Below are 13,206 nucleotides of genomic sequence, written 5' to 3'. Positions count from 1 at the left end.
AGGATTTCAAAAAAAGTCAATAATATAAGCTTAAACACTAGAATTTGAAACAGTAACATATTTGCTTACTCTAAATAAATTTTGCCTTGCACTTGGGCGTGGCACCTCCTGCGGGTAGAGGTCTGAGTAGCCGTGGGGCAGGCGGTACTCACAGGAGTCCAAGATTAAGGATGCAGTTAAGCGAGGGCGAGGAAGGATGGGGGCGGTGAGGGGGGCGCGTGGTATCGGAGAGGGTCTGAGCAGATAACTCAGGCCATCCCACAGGCCAGGCAGGCCAGGGGCGAGGTGAGGTCCCCGGCAAAGGCTGGGAGGAGCAGGCTGCCGCAGCTCCTGGCACACAGAGGTCCCGGGGCCAGGACTAGAGTGAAGGTGAGGGGACAGAGGCTGCTGGCACCAGCCTGCGCAGGAGGGGCCCAGCCCAGCACAGGCCCAGCCCGGACCCATGGGGCCAGGCTCCTTGCTACCTGTTCCACAACATAGGGCCTATCTGGCCTCTGGGACCCGTGCCCAGCCCAAGAGAGAAGAAATACCACGGGCAGGGAAGAGCACGTAACCACGGGAGAGAGACTCACACAGGCAACGCGCTTTCTCTAAAACTCATTACATTCCCTTTTTAAGTATTATTTCATTTTTTTGTAACTGGGTAATGAATCTATGCCAGTAGAACAAATGCCAGTAACCTTTCCACCAGGACTTAGAAAAACATTATGGCAGAAAAGGTATCCTAACAAATAGGGATAACTATGCTAGAGTGACATCTCTATTAGCATTTGTCAAGCTTGACTCCACTCTGCCTGGAGGAACCCTGAACACCCAGCCGAGTATTCAGCAGAATTGCGGTTAATTACTAACGCCGGAAATTATTCATCTGCTTCCTTTCCCATCCTCCCTACTTGCTTAAGCTGGGAAAAAGGATCCAAATTAAAGACCAGCCACAAATATTGACAAGAAAGCATCTGCACGCCCACTCTGCCACGGGGAAGCGGAGGGAGAGAAGGCTACCAGGGTCTGCGCGACACTGGGCTCCCAGCCTGTCAGCACATGCAGCACCCACTGACCACTACGACCATGGCAGCTACGGCTATGAGTTCTAAGCAACACTACGTTTTGATAAAATACTATCACCTGCAGTCATCTCAAGGAAGGCCACATTAAAAATAAAACACCACGGGGAGCGGATGTAGCTCAGTTGTTAGAGTGCCTGCTGCCCATGTTCAAGGCCCCAGGTTCGATCCCCAGTACCTCCTTAAAAAAAAAAAAGTACCATAGATTATACTTCAGCTGAACATATTTCTCTTTTCTTCAGATACACATCTTTGCAAGAAAAGCTGGCTGAACTGTCTATTCAGGCAATTGCCCTTGGCAACAGAAGCAATGCAACCTTTTCATAAACAAACAAGAAGAGGGCTACGCTGACTAGTACTGTTGATACCCATTCAGAAAGGACGACCTCAGGGCTACCTCCAACATAAAAACAATCAGAACACACCGACACTTGGCTACGTCTGTATTTTCTGGGGTGAGCTGTGGTAGGCAGCACTTCCTTTCCGGAGCACTGAAGTTCTTCAGCCCTCTTCCCATCTCCTTAGCAGATGTCTTTGGCAGTTCTTCCATAAGTAAGGCTTCATTTTCCACCTGGCATTTTCTGAATGATGTTTTACTGCTATTTTTCATTGCATTTCTTTTTTGGATGTCTAGGCGCCTAAGTTTCTAAAAAATACTCTGTGGATCTTTTGAGTTCTCTTGACTCTGCAGTTTGAGGATGTTCAAAGGTGATGTGCACAAGTCGGGTATTTTCTCAAATGAGGGCCCTACATGGTCAAATTGTCCTTTCAAGAGCATGGCCTTCCTGTTTTGTTCATTGGCTCCTCACAGATAAATGCCACCTCTTGCCAGGTGAGAGAGTACAGGTGTTCTTCTAATCACGAACAATAAAAGGACTTGCTTCCAACCCAGAGCAGGCTACCATTTTACCATCTTCCAAAGAGCCGGAGACTAAATCTGGAGAAGAGCTCGTGTGACATGATCTGGAAACAGTTCAATTGAGTGAATTAGGTGAATTGAGAAATAGTGAATTCTGGATTCAGTGCTAAGGCACCTTTCCCATAACCCATTTAAAAATGACATTTGGCTAATGATCCATGATGGAAATTACTCTGAATCCACCAAACACAAGACATTTGACAAAAATGTGACAAGCACAACATACAATGGTTTCAATACATATTGTATGCTAATAAATGGCTGTACTATTTCAAATGGAAGGTTCTTGGGACGGAGAGAATTTAAATTTTAAAAATTGCTTTGTGCATAAATATTCTCCTCAAAGGACTAATGCTAAGCTGGAAAGCAACACAGAGCATAGTAGAGAAGACAAACGCTTACCCAAAGATCCCATTTGGCCCACAAGACTCCCAAAAGGGAGGAGAGGTGGTCCTATGCATTGGTCAAGAAACCAACCAGAGTCATTTTGCTTATGTTAATAACTCATTTAACTTCACTTTGAGCATTCACAACAGGAACACGTCCATCAGTAATAACAACAACAGCAGCTAGTATTTACTGGGTATTTCCCACATTCCACTTACTATGCTGAGGGCTTTATATACATCATCTCATTTAACTCTCACAAAAAAAGACTCCAGTAGATACTATTATTAACCCCATTTTACAGATAAGAAACCTAAAAACTTGTCAAAGGAACCATAACAAACAAATGCAGGTCTATCTGATTCTGAAACCTATGCTCCCCTCTGCTTTTCACCATATTCCTACAAAGCGCTTCGCCCAGGCTGCTTAAGGCAGGGGTGCGCCTGCACACAGTGCCTGGGGAGGTTCAGTCACAGGGACCAGGAAAAAGAGACAGGAAGCCCAGCTTTGCCGCCTGGTTCATGGGCCAGAAACGCAAACTCAAGTCTCCGAAGAGTCGTTCATCATTCGCCATCTAGTCTCCCTGAGGTGGGGAACTGTTATATTATGGCATTAGCCTCACTCTTGTAAAAAAATCTAAGAGATGATAATTAAATACTTTTCAAATCACCTCTTAGGAACTGCAAAAGTGTTCTGCTTTGTCCTGCACCTGCGAAGCGGACATCGTTAATGCTGTTATTCCACCTCTTCCTAAAGAGGTGCAGTGCAGCTCAGCGCAAGGTCTTCTGCATGGACAGAAGTGGGTCTTTTCCACCAGGAGGGCAGGCGTGAGCTCATGCGCATGCCCACACACACGCACAGCGGCAGGAGGACACACAGGATCCGCTTTCCGCCTCTCTGTTAAGGGAAGTTCCAAGCTGCCCAGGACAGTTGGTGGCCGGGATTCTGTCCCCTCAGGGCTCTATTATCTGTTTAAGTGTGCCATAGTCTGCCTTAGTAGCGTCTCTCTAGATGTATCTGGATAGCCTCTGGGAAGCTTTCACTCTCTGGATGCCACCAGGCTAGTATTGCTATGCAGAAGGAGCTGTCAAGGAGCCTCCCCAGAAGGGGCTTGGCAAGACCTCCAGGCGGTGGCAGGCGTGGCCCAGCACTTCAGTGCTCCTGGCGACTGGCCTCCCTGGCTTTCTTCCACTGAGTCCTTCCTCCTCCCTTTGCCTGTTGCGCTCCGGAGGAAGGGGCGGTCACCACCAGCTTTCCACTGAGGTGCAGGAGCTGCAGGAGGCTGGCCGAATGCAGTAATGGCATGAAAACCCAGCGAGGAGAGCCAGGCCAGCGCTCATCCCCAGAATCCAGGGCAGCAGTCCTCGGTCCTGGGAGCATGTTGGACTCACTTGTGGTGCTTCTTAAAAAAAAAGAGAGAGATGCCCAGTCCCCCTCCCAACCCTTCTTTAAAGCTCCCAGGTGATTCCAATGTGCAGCCCGGTTGGAGAAGCACTAATATGGGGCAATCCACTCATCAAATATCTAATTTCTAGAGAGGGGAAACTATGAACAATTGCTTTCTGCAAAAGAAAGAATCTAAAGAAATAATCCTTTCTCTGCTCCTCTGCAACTGAACGGAACCCTCTTCAGGCCCCCTTCTTTCTGTCTGAAGCATTTCGTACATCACAAACCATAATGGGGAATCAGAAAGAAATGATCAAATAAAAGGACACCTAAAGACTGAAGTGAAAAATAGTAAAGGAACTCTTATTAAGTTACTGCTTATGCAGCTGAGTAATATCATTGCCCACTGGCAAAAATGTAAATGAACCCTCTTTGAGGGCAAATAAGAATTTGCTTTTTTCCTCCAGATAGTTTTCCCTTGGCAGGAAAGCTGCTTTGGTCGGCAGCAGAATCAGCCTGAGCGAGCAGGTAAAGAGGGGTGCATGACCCTGTTCGCTGAAGCAGCAGCACTCACAGCTGTGTGAAGGTGGCCAACTGCTCTGGCCAGACCTGGAGGTCCCTCCCCAGCCATGGGCCCATTCCTGCTCTCCTGCTTCCTTTAGCAGCAACCCAAAGAGACTACAATCTGATCCAAGACTAAGGACCCGATAAGGACAAGGCTTTTCCAAACTAGATACAACCCTAGGGACTGGTTCTCCTGAAGGCTGTGGAGATCCACAGGGTATGTAATCATGGCAGATGGCTTTGGAACTCTGTGCATGTCAGAGGACCCTACTTTGGAATTTGTGCTCCTGAGTGTGACGGAGCTGGACTCAGATGTGACCTTCCTACACATGCATCTTCTGTCACTTTTACTGAACCTGTGGTTGGCACTAGGGATGGTCCATACTCAGGAGACTTGACTCTCTGGACTGCCCAAGTGCCAGCTGGGCCCTGAGCCTCAGCAGAGTGGTGACTCCTACTCTCTGGTTCGTGGGTCTTACCCAGGTCAGCTAACAGGGAGGTGAAGATGGTCAACCACCACACCAGGGAATCAAGAGTGCCTACAACTGCAAGGAAAGGAACTGCATCCATCATCCATGTGGAATCTAAGCCCCCTCTTGATCTAGAGGTAGAGGGGACATTGCCATCTCAGGGTCCACAGAATGGAGGAATAAAATATGGACTAGAGTGGACTTACTGATATTCTACTATAAAACTATTGTGACGAGTAATAGAAGAAACTTTAACATCAAGGTGGAGAAAGTGGCCACAGTAGTTGCTGAGGGCAGGGAGAAGTTAGAAGAGATGTGATAATGGGGGCATTTTTGGGATTTTGAGTTGCCTTAATTATATTGCAGGGTCAGATGCTGGACTTTATATATCCTGTCATAACCCACTGAATGTACTGGGGGAGAGTGCAAACTACAGGATAAACTACAGCAGTGCCCCAAAATGTGTTCACTGAGTGCGATGTGGGTGCTGCAATGATGAGGGAGGTTGTTGGTGTGGGAGGAGTGGGGTGGGGGGTGGGGCTATACAGGAACTTCTTATATTTTTTAGTGTAACAGTTTTTTTGTGATGAATATATCTTCAAAAAAATACAATTTACAAAAATGATGTGGTGGGGAGTGGGGAGTGGGTTTATGGGAACCGCTTACGTTTTTTGTTTTTTTATGTTTTTTAATGTAACATTCCTTGTGTTCTTTTAATTTAAAAAAAAAAAAAAAAAAAAAGGACAAGGCTTTTAAACAAGAGAATGAATTCCAAGGGAAAGGATTTCTCTGGAACTCAGGCAACACCAGGCATTAAGACACTGGAGAGCAGGGCTGTCTATGCATTGGTCCCCACTGCATACCAGACTTGGCACAGAGCAGGGGCTTGGTGGATATCTGGTGAATGAATGAATGAATGAATAAATTTCCCCATGAGTGCTACTTTTTTTTCAGTTCCTTGATATTTCACTCTATTTTCTGACAAATCCTTAAAACTGATTTTTGTTTTGTCCAAGCAGGAAATAGCTGGAAGAACTGGTGTTGGGAGAAAGAGAGAAGCAATCCCTGATACCCTGGGCAAAAGGAGAATGAATTAGATAGAAATATCTAGCCTGGCTGGATATTAGTCCCACACTTCAGGAAACCTGCTTTGAGTCTTCTTTCAATGAACGTGGTTTCATAAGATATATACAAACCCTTCATTTCAAAAGGGCCCATCCTCCACCTACCCTATCAGCCCTTTTTACATAGCACAAGTCCATAGTAACATGCACTGCTCCACACAAGGAAAACCAAGTCACTACTGAGCTGAGAACCATCAAACCTGAGCCAGTTACTTTTCTGTTCAGTATGCTGATACTGCTATTATTAGCAGCACTATTATTATTATTATGAAATGACATTCTATTAAGGCAAGAGGAAATATATTGCTTAACATTTAAGGATTCCAGGGCCCTCAGTAGTGATACCTGGACATTCTGAGCTGACAAAACAAGTCCATCAATTTAATGAACTGAGTTTCTTCACAGACATTATGACCAAAATGATAGTCAGCATGGATGGAAATTGTATTCCCATCCTGGAGGAATGTTTGGCTGTCAGGCTGATGAGCTTTCAGATTTTATGTGAGGGAGAAGAAAGTGTCCCTGACATCTGCTACACATAAAGCCTGCCTCTATTTCTAGATCAAATCTGCCTCTATATGTGAGTAGCCAGAGTTCACAAATAAAACTATACATCTCTTCTAAAGTCAGAGTTCAAGATTCCACAAGTGACCAATTCATGGGTCTGGACATTTCAAAAATTAGTTCAAATGATTTGAAGTGATTTATTTATGACTTTGCTGTTTCCACCTGTTATGCCAAGTAATGATAATGCTAGGATCTTAGTATTAGGCACAACAGAACAACAGAGAATTCTTTATATAAGGAATATTTACCAAAGGTTGCCAGATTTCCTCCACATAGTCTTTCACAAAGCAGAACCCAGAAATGTGGAGGAACTCTAGAGAGCTTCTACCTCAGCGTCTTACCTCGTAAGGAATGCACCCGTTGAAGGCGTCAGTACCTTCTTAGGTAGCCCAGATGAGCAATGTTTTCCTCTGCTGAATGAAGGGCTGGGATTTGCCACTTTGAAAATGTCACCCACCAGTTCTAGGCTGCCCTTGCATCATAATACAAACCAAAAATATGCTCCCCCTTCTAGAGGATCATTTTTTAAGAGGTAAAGTCAGTTCTACTGTCTCTCCTTGGCCATCTCTTCCCTACTTCTTTCAACCATTCCCTGAATTACTACAGTTCTCTACTCTCTTTAATCCATTCCTGTTCTTATGAATGTGTTCATTTATCAATATCCCTTTTCCATGATGCTAACTTTTAATAGAAATGTAGTCACAGAAATAACTGCAGCAATTGAGATTTTAAGCCATCCTTTTGTTGTATAACATGGTGTACTGTCAAACACATTAATTTTGACGTATCAAATCTACTGATTTAGATAGTTGTTTACATCCAGAACCAAAGGTCTTAAAATTTTTTTAAGTCTCTAGTTGCTGTTGAAACCCAGCCGCCCCCTAGGTGGGGCTAACTCTGATGGTGCCATCCTAAATTCCAGCCTGGGATTTCATTCCAATGACTGGGTCTTCCAGGCTCCACTGGAAGGTCATAAAGAAGCTTATTGGGCATGCCTTACTTCTCTACCTGTGACTTCATAGCTCCCAAATAAGCTTCTTTATTTGTTTCTCTAGTTTTTATTTGTTTCTCTAGTTTTATGTATGTATTTCCCCCGGTTCCTTCAAATTGGTAGGTCATTATATTCTGGAAGCAGGATGGAAAACAGAGAATTCTAAACTTCTTTGAAAGTATCTGTTAAAATCACACTATATATACACTCCGATTTTGGTATCAGTCTTAAACCCTCACAGAATAATAATGGAATCAGAAGCCAACCAGTACAAGGTTTAGTTCAATCGTTAGGTTCTAAAACAATACAGAACACCCTAAGTGAGGTGAGAGGAACATAATACTGGACAGTGAGGAAATCACATGGGGTAAATAAGGGCAGGTCCTTGTCCCAGACTTCATGTGTGTGAAACTGAGGAGCAGAAAAACCTATAATCTGACAACATGGTTCACCGAGATGCTGATTATGACAAAATCATGCCTTTCCTTGGGGAAATGAACTGAAATCTACCTACAGGGTTGAAAATGCTGCAGAATCTACCAGTCACTGTTGCTGATAAGTTTCACCATCTGTGTCCACAAGGAGCCTGCAAGGGTGTGGGCATTTTCCTTATCCAAACCCTGGTATTCTACTGCTCCCCAGGATGTGTGCACGAGCCAGTGAGACTTACAAGAGTCAACACAACACGACTGGATTTCTCATTTGGGGACAAGACCTTATCTAATGCCTATGTTTATCCTACACATAATAAAAACAGAGTGTCCCTCTCCATCCTCACAATTCCCTGACCCAAACCTTACCAGCTAATAGCTCCAACATTTTACGGATTTATGAAATGGATAACTTTTCAGAGTAGGGTTTAATGTAAGAAAAGTATTTTTTCCATTTTTCCACTGCCAAGCAAATATTTAATTAAAATGAATCCGTTCTCTTTCTTTGCAAGTTAGACCCTAGGGATTTTTATGAACAATTAGTACCTAACTGTTCTATTTTCTACCAGACTTTTCTATCAGATCTTAATTGAGCCAGAAAAATTACTATGTGATTTGTTTTACCACAGTATAGCCTTTCTGCCATTGAGAATCACCACAAGAAAGAGAGACAGATTACATTAACACCAGTTAAAAGATTTTTTCCTCTTAGAGGAACAGAAACATTCAACTTATCTGTTTTTTTTTTTTCATTTAGAAAAATAAAATATTAAACTATGTCCAGTATATAGTAAATGTATAACTTGGTTCCATTTTATATACACAGTTAAGGAGAGAAAAGATGTTGGAAAAGAGGAAACAGGAGTGGAGAGGAGAATGAGGGGAAAGAAGAGAGATAAAAGAGAGGGACAGGCTGAAAAAGAGAACAAAAGAGACATAGAAAGACATTCAGGAATGGTGACAGGGCAAGGGTGGCAGCTGGGAGAGGAGGCAGGTTCAGGAGGTGTGGAGAGACCTAAGCCGAAACGATTTTTTCTTGTTACAGCTTTTGTTGTTCCTTATGCTGTAGGCACCACATAGGGTGCTCCTGTCCGTTGAAAGTTGGTGAGCTTATGAACTGTGCTTCACAGCTTTCTTAGCACTGATGCTTTGATCTGGAGAAGTCTCTCTTTTAAAAGGATTGTCATCAATCCACAGAGGATATACAAGGAAATTCCCTCCTGAGCCAAGATGGCAGTGGCCTGAACAAGGTCACTTATGAGCCAGAGGAAACTGAGCTGAGAGGAAGATCTCTTTGTAGGATGAAGTTTTCAAACTATCCTGAGCCAATGGCTTTTTACAAATGCTTACCTCCTCAACCATCTGCTTGACTTTCTTCTGCTGGCAATGCACCATATCATCTAGGTGTCTGATCCGCTCTCGGAGGCTGGCTGATGCCTCTTCCAGCTGTAGATACCTAACACAAATAGAAGAAAATGCAATAAAATTTTAAACCAAAGCAGCAATACCAGCATAGAAAGTTGCAGCTTTGAAGTAATACATAAGAAATCACAGTCCAAGATGTACCCTTCTTATTTTATGTTTATCCTAAATAATTAGCTACCAACCAACCATTCCACTATAGAAGGAATACGGGATTCTTTTTCAGGTTCCCAACTGCAAGTTTTATTCTGGATAAGGACAGTTACTATACTTTCCAGGGCCTAAGACAGAATTTTTTGTATCATTTACAGGTGTGGGAGGCTGTTTATTTGGGAGTTAATACAATATTGGAATGCCGAAAAAATTATGTTGATTTGGAGTACAGAGAAGGAGAGGAGTCTAGCAACACAACAAAATATCTGAAATCAAGTGGCATATCCCCAAAGTCTGGAATTATAGCTCTTCTATGCATCATTTATTTCAGGTAAATGGGAAACATGCTGATAGATCTTCTCTGCCTCAAAATAGAGCAGAGCACATTATAAAATATTTTCTACTTTTATTTTAAAAGAGCACAGATTATTCCCTGACTTTGCTTGGCTCAAAGCAACCACAGTAGGAAGACTCTAAGTTCTCCGGGGTCGTGGGAATAAGAGCTGGGCCAAGGGCCTGGTGGTGGTCCACTTCCCACTCCCCATTTCTTCCATGTCCCTCCTTAACACTGATTAAGGACTAGGGAAGACTCCTATAACTTCAAAGTTTCAAAAAAGGAAGGAAAATAGATATCCTTCAGCCCATCTGTGTGGCAGGCAGTTTCCCAACAATTCCCTCACAATAATAACCCAGTGAGACAGGCACTGTTGTGATCATCACAGCCACCCTTTAAAAACAAATTCCTGCTTTACAGAGAAACGAAGAATCTGGGAGTTAAGTGATTTGCCCCAAATGCTCAAATCATTCCAGCCTTGTTTTCCTTCACCACAGAGCTGTGCATTTTGATTTCTAGGAGAAGCAGTGGGCCCGACACCCATATTTTCCATGAGGGATTTAGATGCTCACAGCCAGAGGGCAATGCATGGTTTTACTAATCAATGTTTGGAAACAAAGAGAGATACTTTAAAATTAGTTTCCAGGGCAAAGGGTATTAGTCACAGTTGATGAGTTTTCTTATCTGCAAGGTATATCCTATGCAGTTCAAGTTAAAGGAGAATATTTATAGACTGAACTTTTGTATTAATGACATCTTTGATATGTTCCAGGACTGTCAGCTGTGGCTGTAAACTCCTCAAGATCCTGGCTCCATATTGGAAGCTTTCAGTCCAACGTTTTGCATGTATAGAGCTACAACAAGTGGTGACCAAATGAATGAAAATACAAGGACCAAATTAGCCCACAAAAACACAGGGTGTCTGTGCAGTTTGAATTTTGGGAATCCCAGAAAAAAGATTAAGCTCTTAAACTAATCTATTTCTGTGGGTGTGGTACCCTTTGATTGCATTGAATTCAGTTGGCAGGCTTGGATAAGATGACTAGATAAGATCATTTTAGGGCTTTTGATTGGACCACATCAGTGAGGTATGAGCCAGTTTGGGTCTCTACCCTCTTGCTGGGACTGATATAAATGGAGACACAGGGAGAGACAGATACACAGAGAAAGAGGACTCCATGTTTGCCTATAATTGCAGAAAGGCAGAGGAGCCCCGAGAGACTGAGAGAGGAGGCCTGAAAAGAGACAAGCCCTGTGCCTGGCTGCCCACAGCTGAGCTCTGGGAAATGGTAGATTCTGGAGGAGGAGGCAGAGACCTTGGCAGGGATCAGTGGCCATCCTGCTTCTCCACATGGAAGGACCCAGAGAAAGCATCTCTGCTGATGCCTTGATTTGGACATTTCATGGCCATGGAACTATTAGCTTTTACCCCAAATCAATCCTCTTTATAAATGCCAACACATTTCTGGTACTTTGCACTGGCAGCTCAGTGGCAAACTAAGTGTCCAACAGCTAAATCTATTATGAAACAAAAGGCATTACATCTTACCTTTCCTTGTCAGCATCAGTTATTTCCCCCGACATTTCTGTTTCATGCTCTAGGAGCTGGAGTTGCAATTGATGGCGTTCCTAAAACAAACAGAAACTAGTATTTTAATCAGTGGATCACAAGATGGACAGAAAATGCCTAGCAAGCAATTGTATTACCAGTGAGTCTCTAACACCTTTTGGGTTTACACACTCATTACTCAGAGTCCAAATAAAGCTCAAAGAAACCAAATCTGCTGGTATGCACTTATAGACTTATTTACGAATATGGGACAGATACCTTGGATAAAGCTGTCCATGATTTTTAAAACATTATTCCATCAGCCCAGCTTCTGCTATCTTGTGAAGAATTATAGTCCCAAATAATATATAATCAATACTTGAAATCAGTTGCTTGTGATTTTGCAAAATTCTTGATTATATTCTGAATCATCAAGAAAAGGGCCTTCTGAAATTCTGGCCATACTCTATATATTAAGCTGGGTGCTGTTTACACAATACATGTGTAAAAATGTATTGCTGTAGATAGAATAATCCATGTTCTAATTCCCAGAACTTGTGAATGTATGACTTTCTTTACATGACAAAAAGGACTTTGAAGATGTGATTAAGTTAAGGATCTTGAGATGGGAAGATGACAGCTGGATTAGCTGGGTGGGCCTAATGTAATCACAATGGTCATTGAAAGAGGGCAGCAGAGGGTCTGAATCAGAGAGAGCGAGATAGGAAGATGCTGCATCGCTGGCTTTGTGTCTAGGATGGGACCAAGGAATGCAGGCAGGCTCTAGAAACTGAAAGATCAAGGAAACACTCTCCCCTTAGAGACTCCAGAAGGAACGCAGTCCTGCCCACACCTTGGTTTTAGGACTTCAGGCCTCCAGAACTGTAAAATAAACGTGCATTGTTTTAATCCACTAAATTTGTGGTAATTTGCTATAGCAGCAATATGTATGAAGCTGTGCATCTAAGATCTGTACACTTTGCTGTATAGATAAATTTTTAAAAAGTAATATGATCTGGGCAATTATTTCTTTAGACAAAGTGGAAAAATGTCCATAAAAGTGTGGTGCCCATCACAACCAAAATTATACTAGAAATACATTATAGACATTAGTATAATAAATTTCCTTAAAATCAAAGGTTATCAAATCCTGCTCACTAACTGAGAAGAGACTGTTTTACTTTGGGTCCTCCTCTAAGAACCATTGTGCCTTATCTTTATTCTCAGAAATTCTCCCCAACAAAACTCTTACTGGATGTATAGATTCCAAACTTCTTCTTCCAAATTATTAAAAGCAAAGCTACAAGCAGTGGTGAGAGAGCAGTGCACCCCACCCAGGCCAGGAAGAGCATGTGATCACCAACATATTTAGAATCAAAAAGGTCAACTTTTTTTTTTTAGGTACTGGAGTTGGGGATTGAACCTGCAGCCTTGTAAGTGGGAAACTGGTGCTCAGCCACTAAGCCACAACAACTCCCCTGAGTTGTTTTTTTTTTTCATTTGTTTGCTTGTTGTTTTTATTTTTAGGAGGCACTGGGGACTGATTCACGGACTTTTCATGTGGGAAGCAGGTACTCAACTGTTTGAGCCACAAGCCACATCCGCTCCCAGAAGATGAATTTTTATTGGGGTTTGTTACGGCTTTTAAATTCTCTATAGCAAATGCACTCTCTTACTGCCTGCCCTGGGTGAACTGCTCCACTATCCCACTTGTTTCCCCTCGAAGTTTACATTAGCACTGAAAGAACAGTGAAGAATCTCTCACAGGTGAGCCCCTCCAAAAAAATACTCCTCATAAAGGAGGATAAGGCCTAACAACTTAGAGCTCACTTCAAAAAAATCTCT

At 43.0% G+C, this 13,206-nt stretch overlaps 1 protein-coding gene across 2 annotated transcripts in view; it reads right to left on the bottom strand.

The window, feature by feature from the left end:
- The window catches only part of MYZAP (myocardial zonula adherens protein), a 143,391-nt gene that overhangs the window by 73,476 nt on the left and 56,709 nt on the right, over positions 1-13,206 (bottom strand). For both annotated transcript variants that reach the window (XM_004452890.4, XM_058294263.2), the window contains exons 9-10: positions 11,362-11,441; positions 9,254-9,359 (exon numbers count right to left, since the gene is read on the bottom strand). In XM_004452890.4, the coding sequence (XP_004452947.1) occupies positions 9,254-9,359; positions 11,362-11,441 (186 nt within the window). The remainder of the gene's footprint in view (positions 1-9,253; positions 9,360-11,361; positions 11,442-13,206) is intronic.

The sequence above is a fragment of the Dasypus novemcinctus genome, chromosome 3, assembly GCF_030445035.2.
Source record: "Dasypus novemcinctus isolate mDasNov1 chromosome 3, mDasNov1.1.hap2, whole genome shotgun sequence".
NCBI lineage: Eukaryota > Metazoa > Chordata > Mammalia > Cingulata > Dasypodidae > Dasypus > Dasypus novemcinctus.
This window is presented reverse-complemented; position numbering and strand designations above follow the sequence as displayed.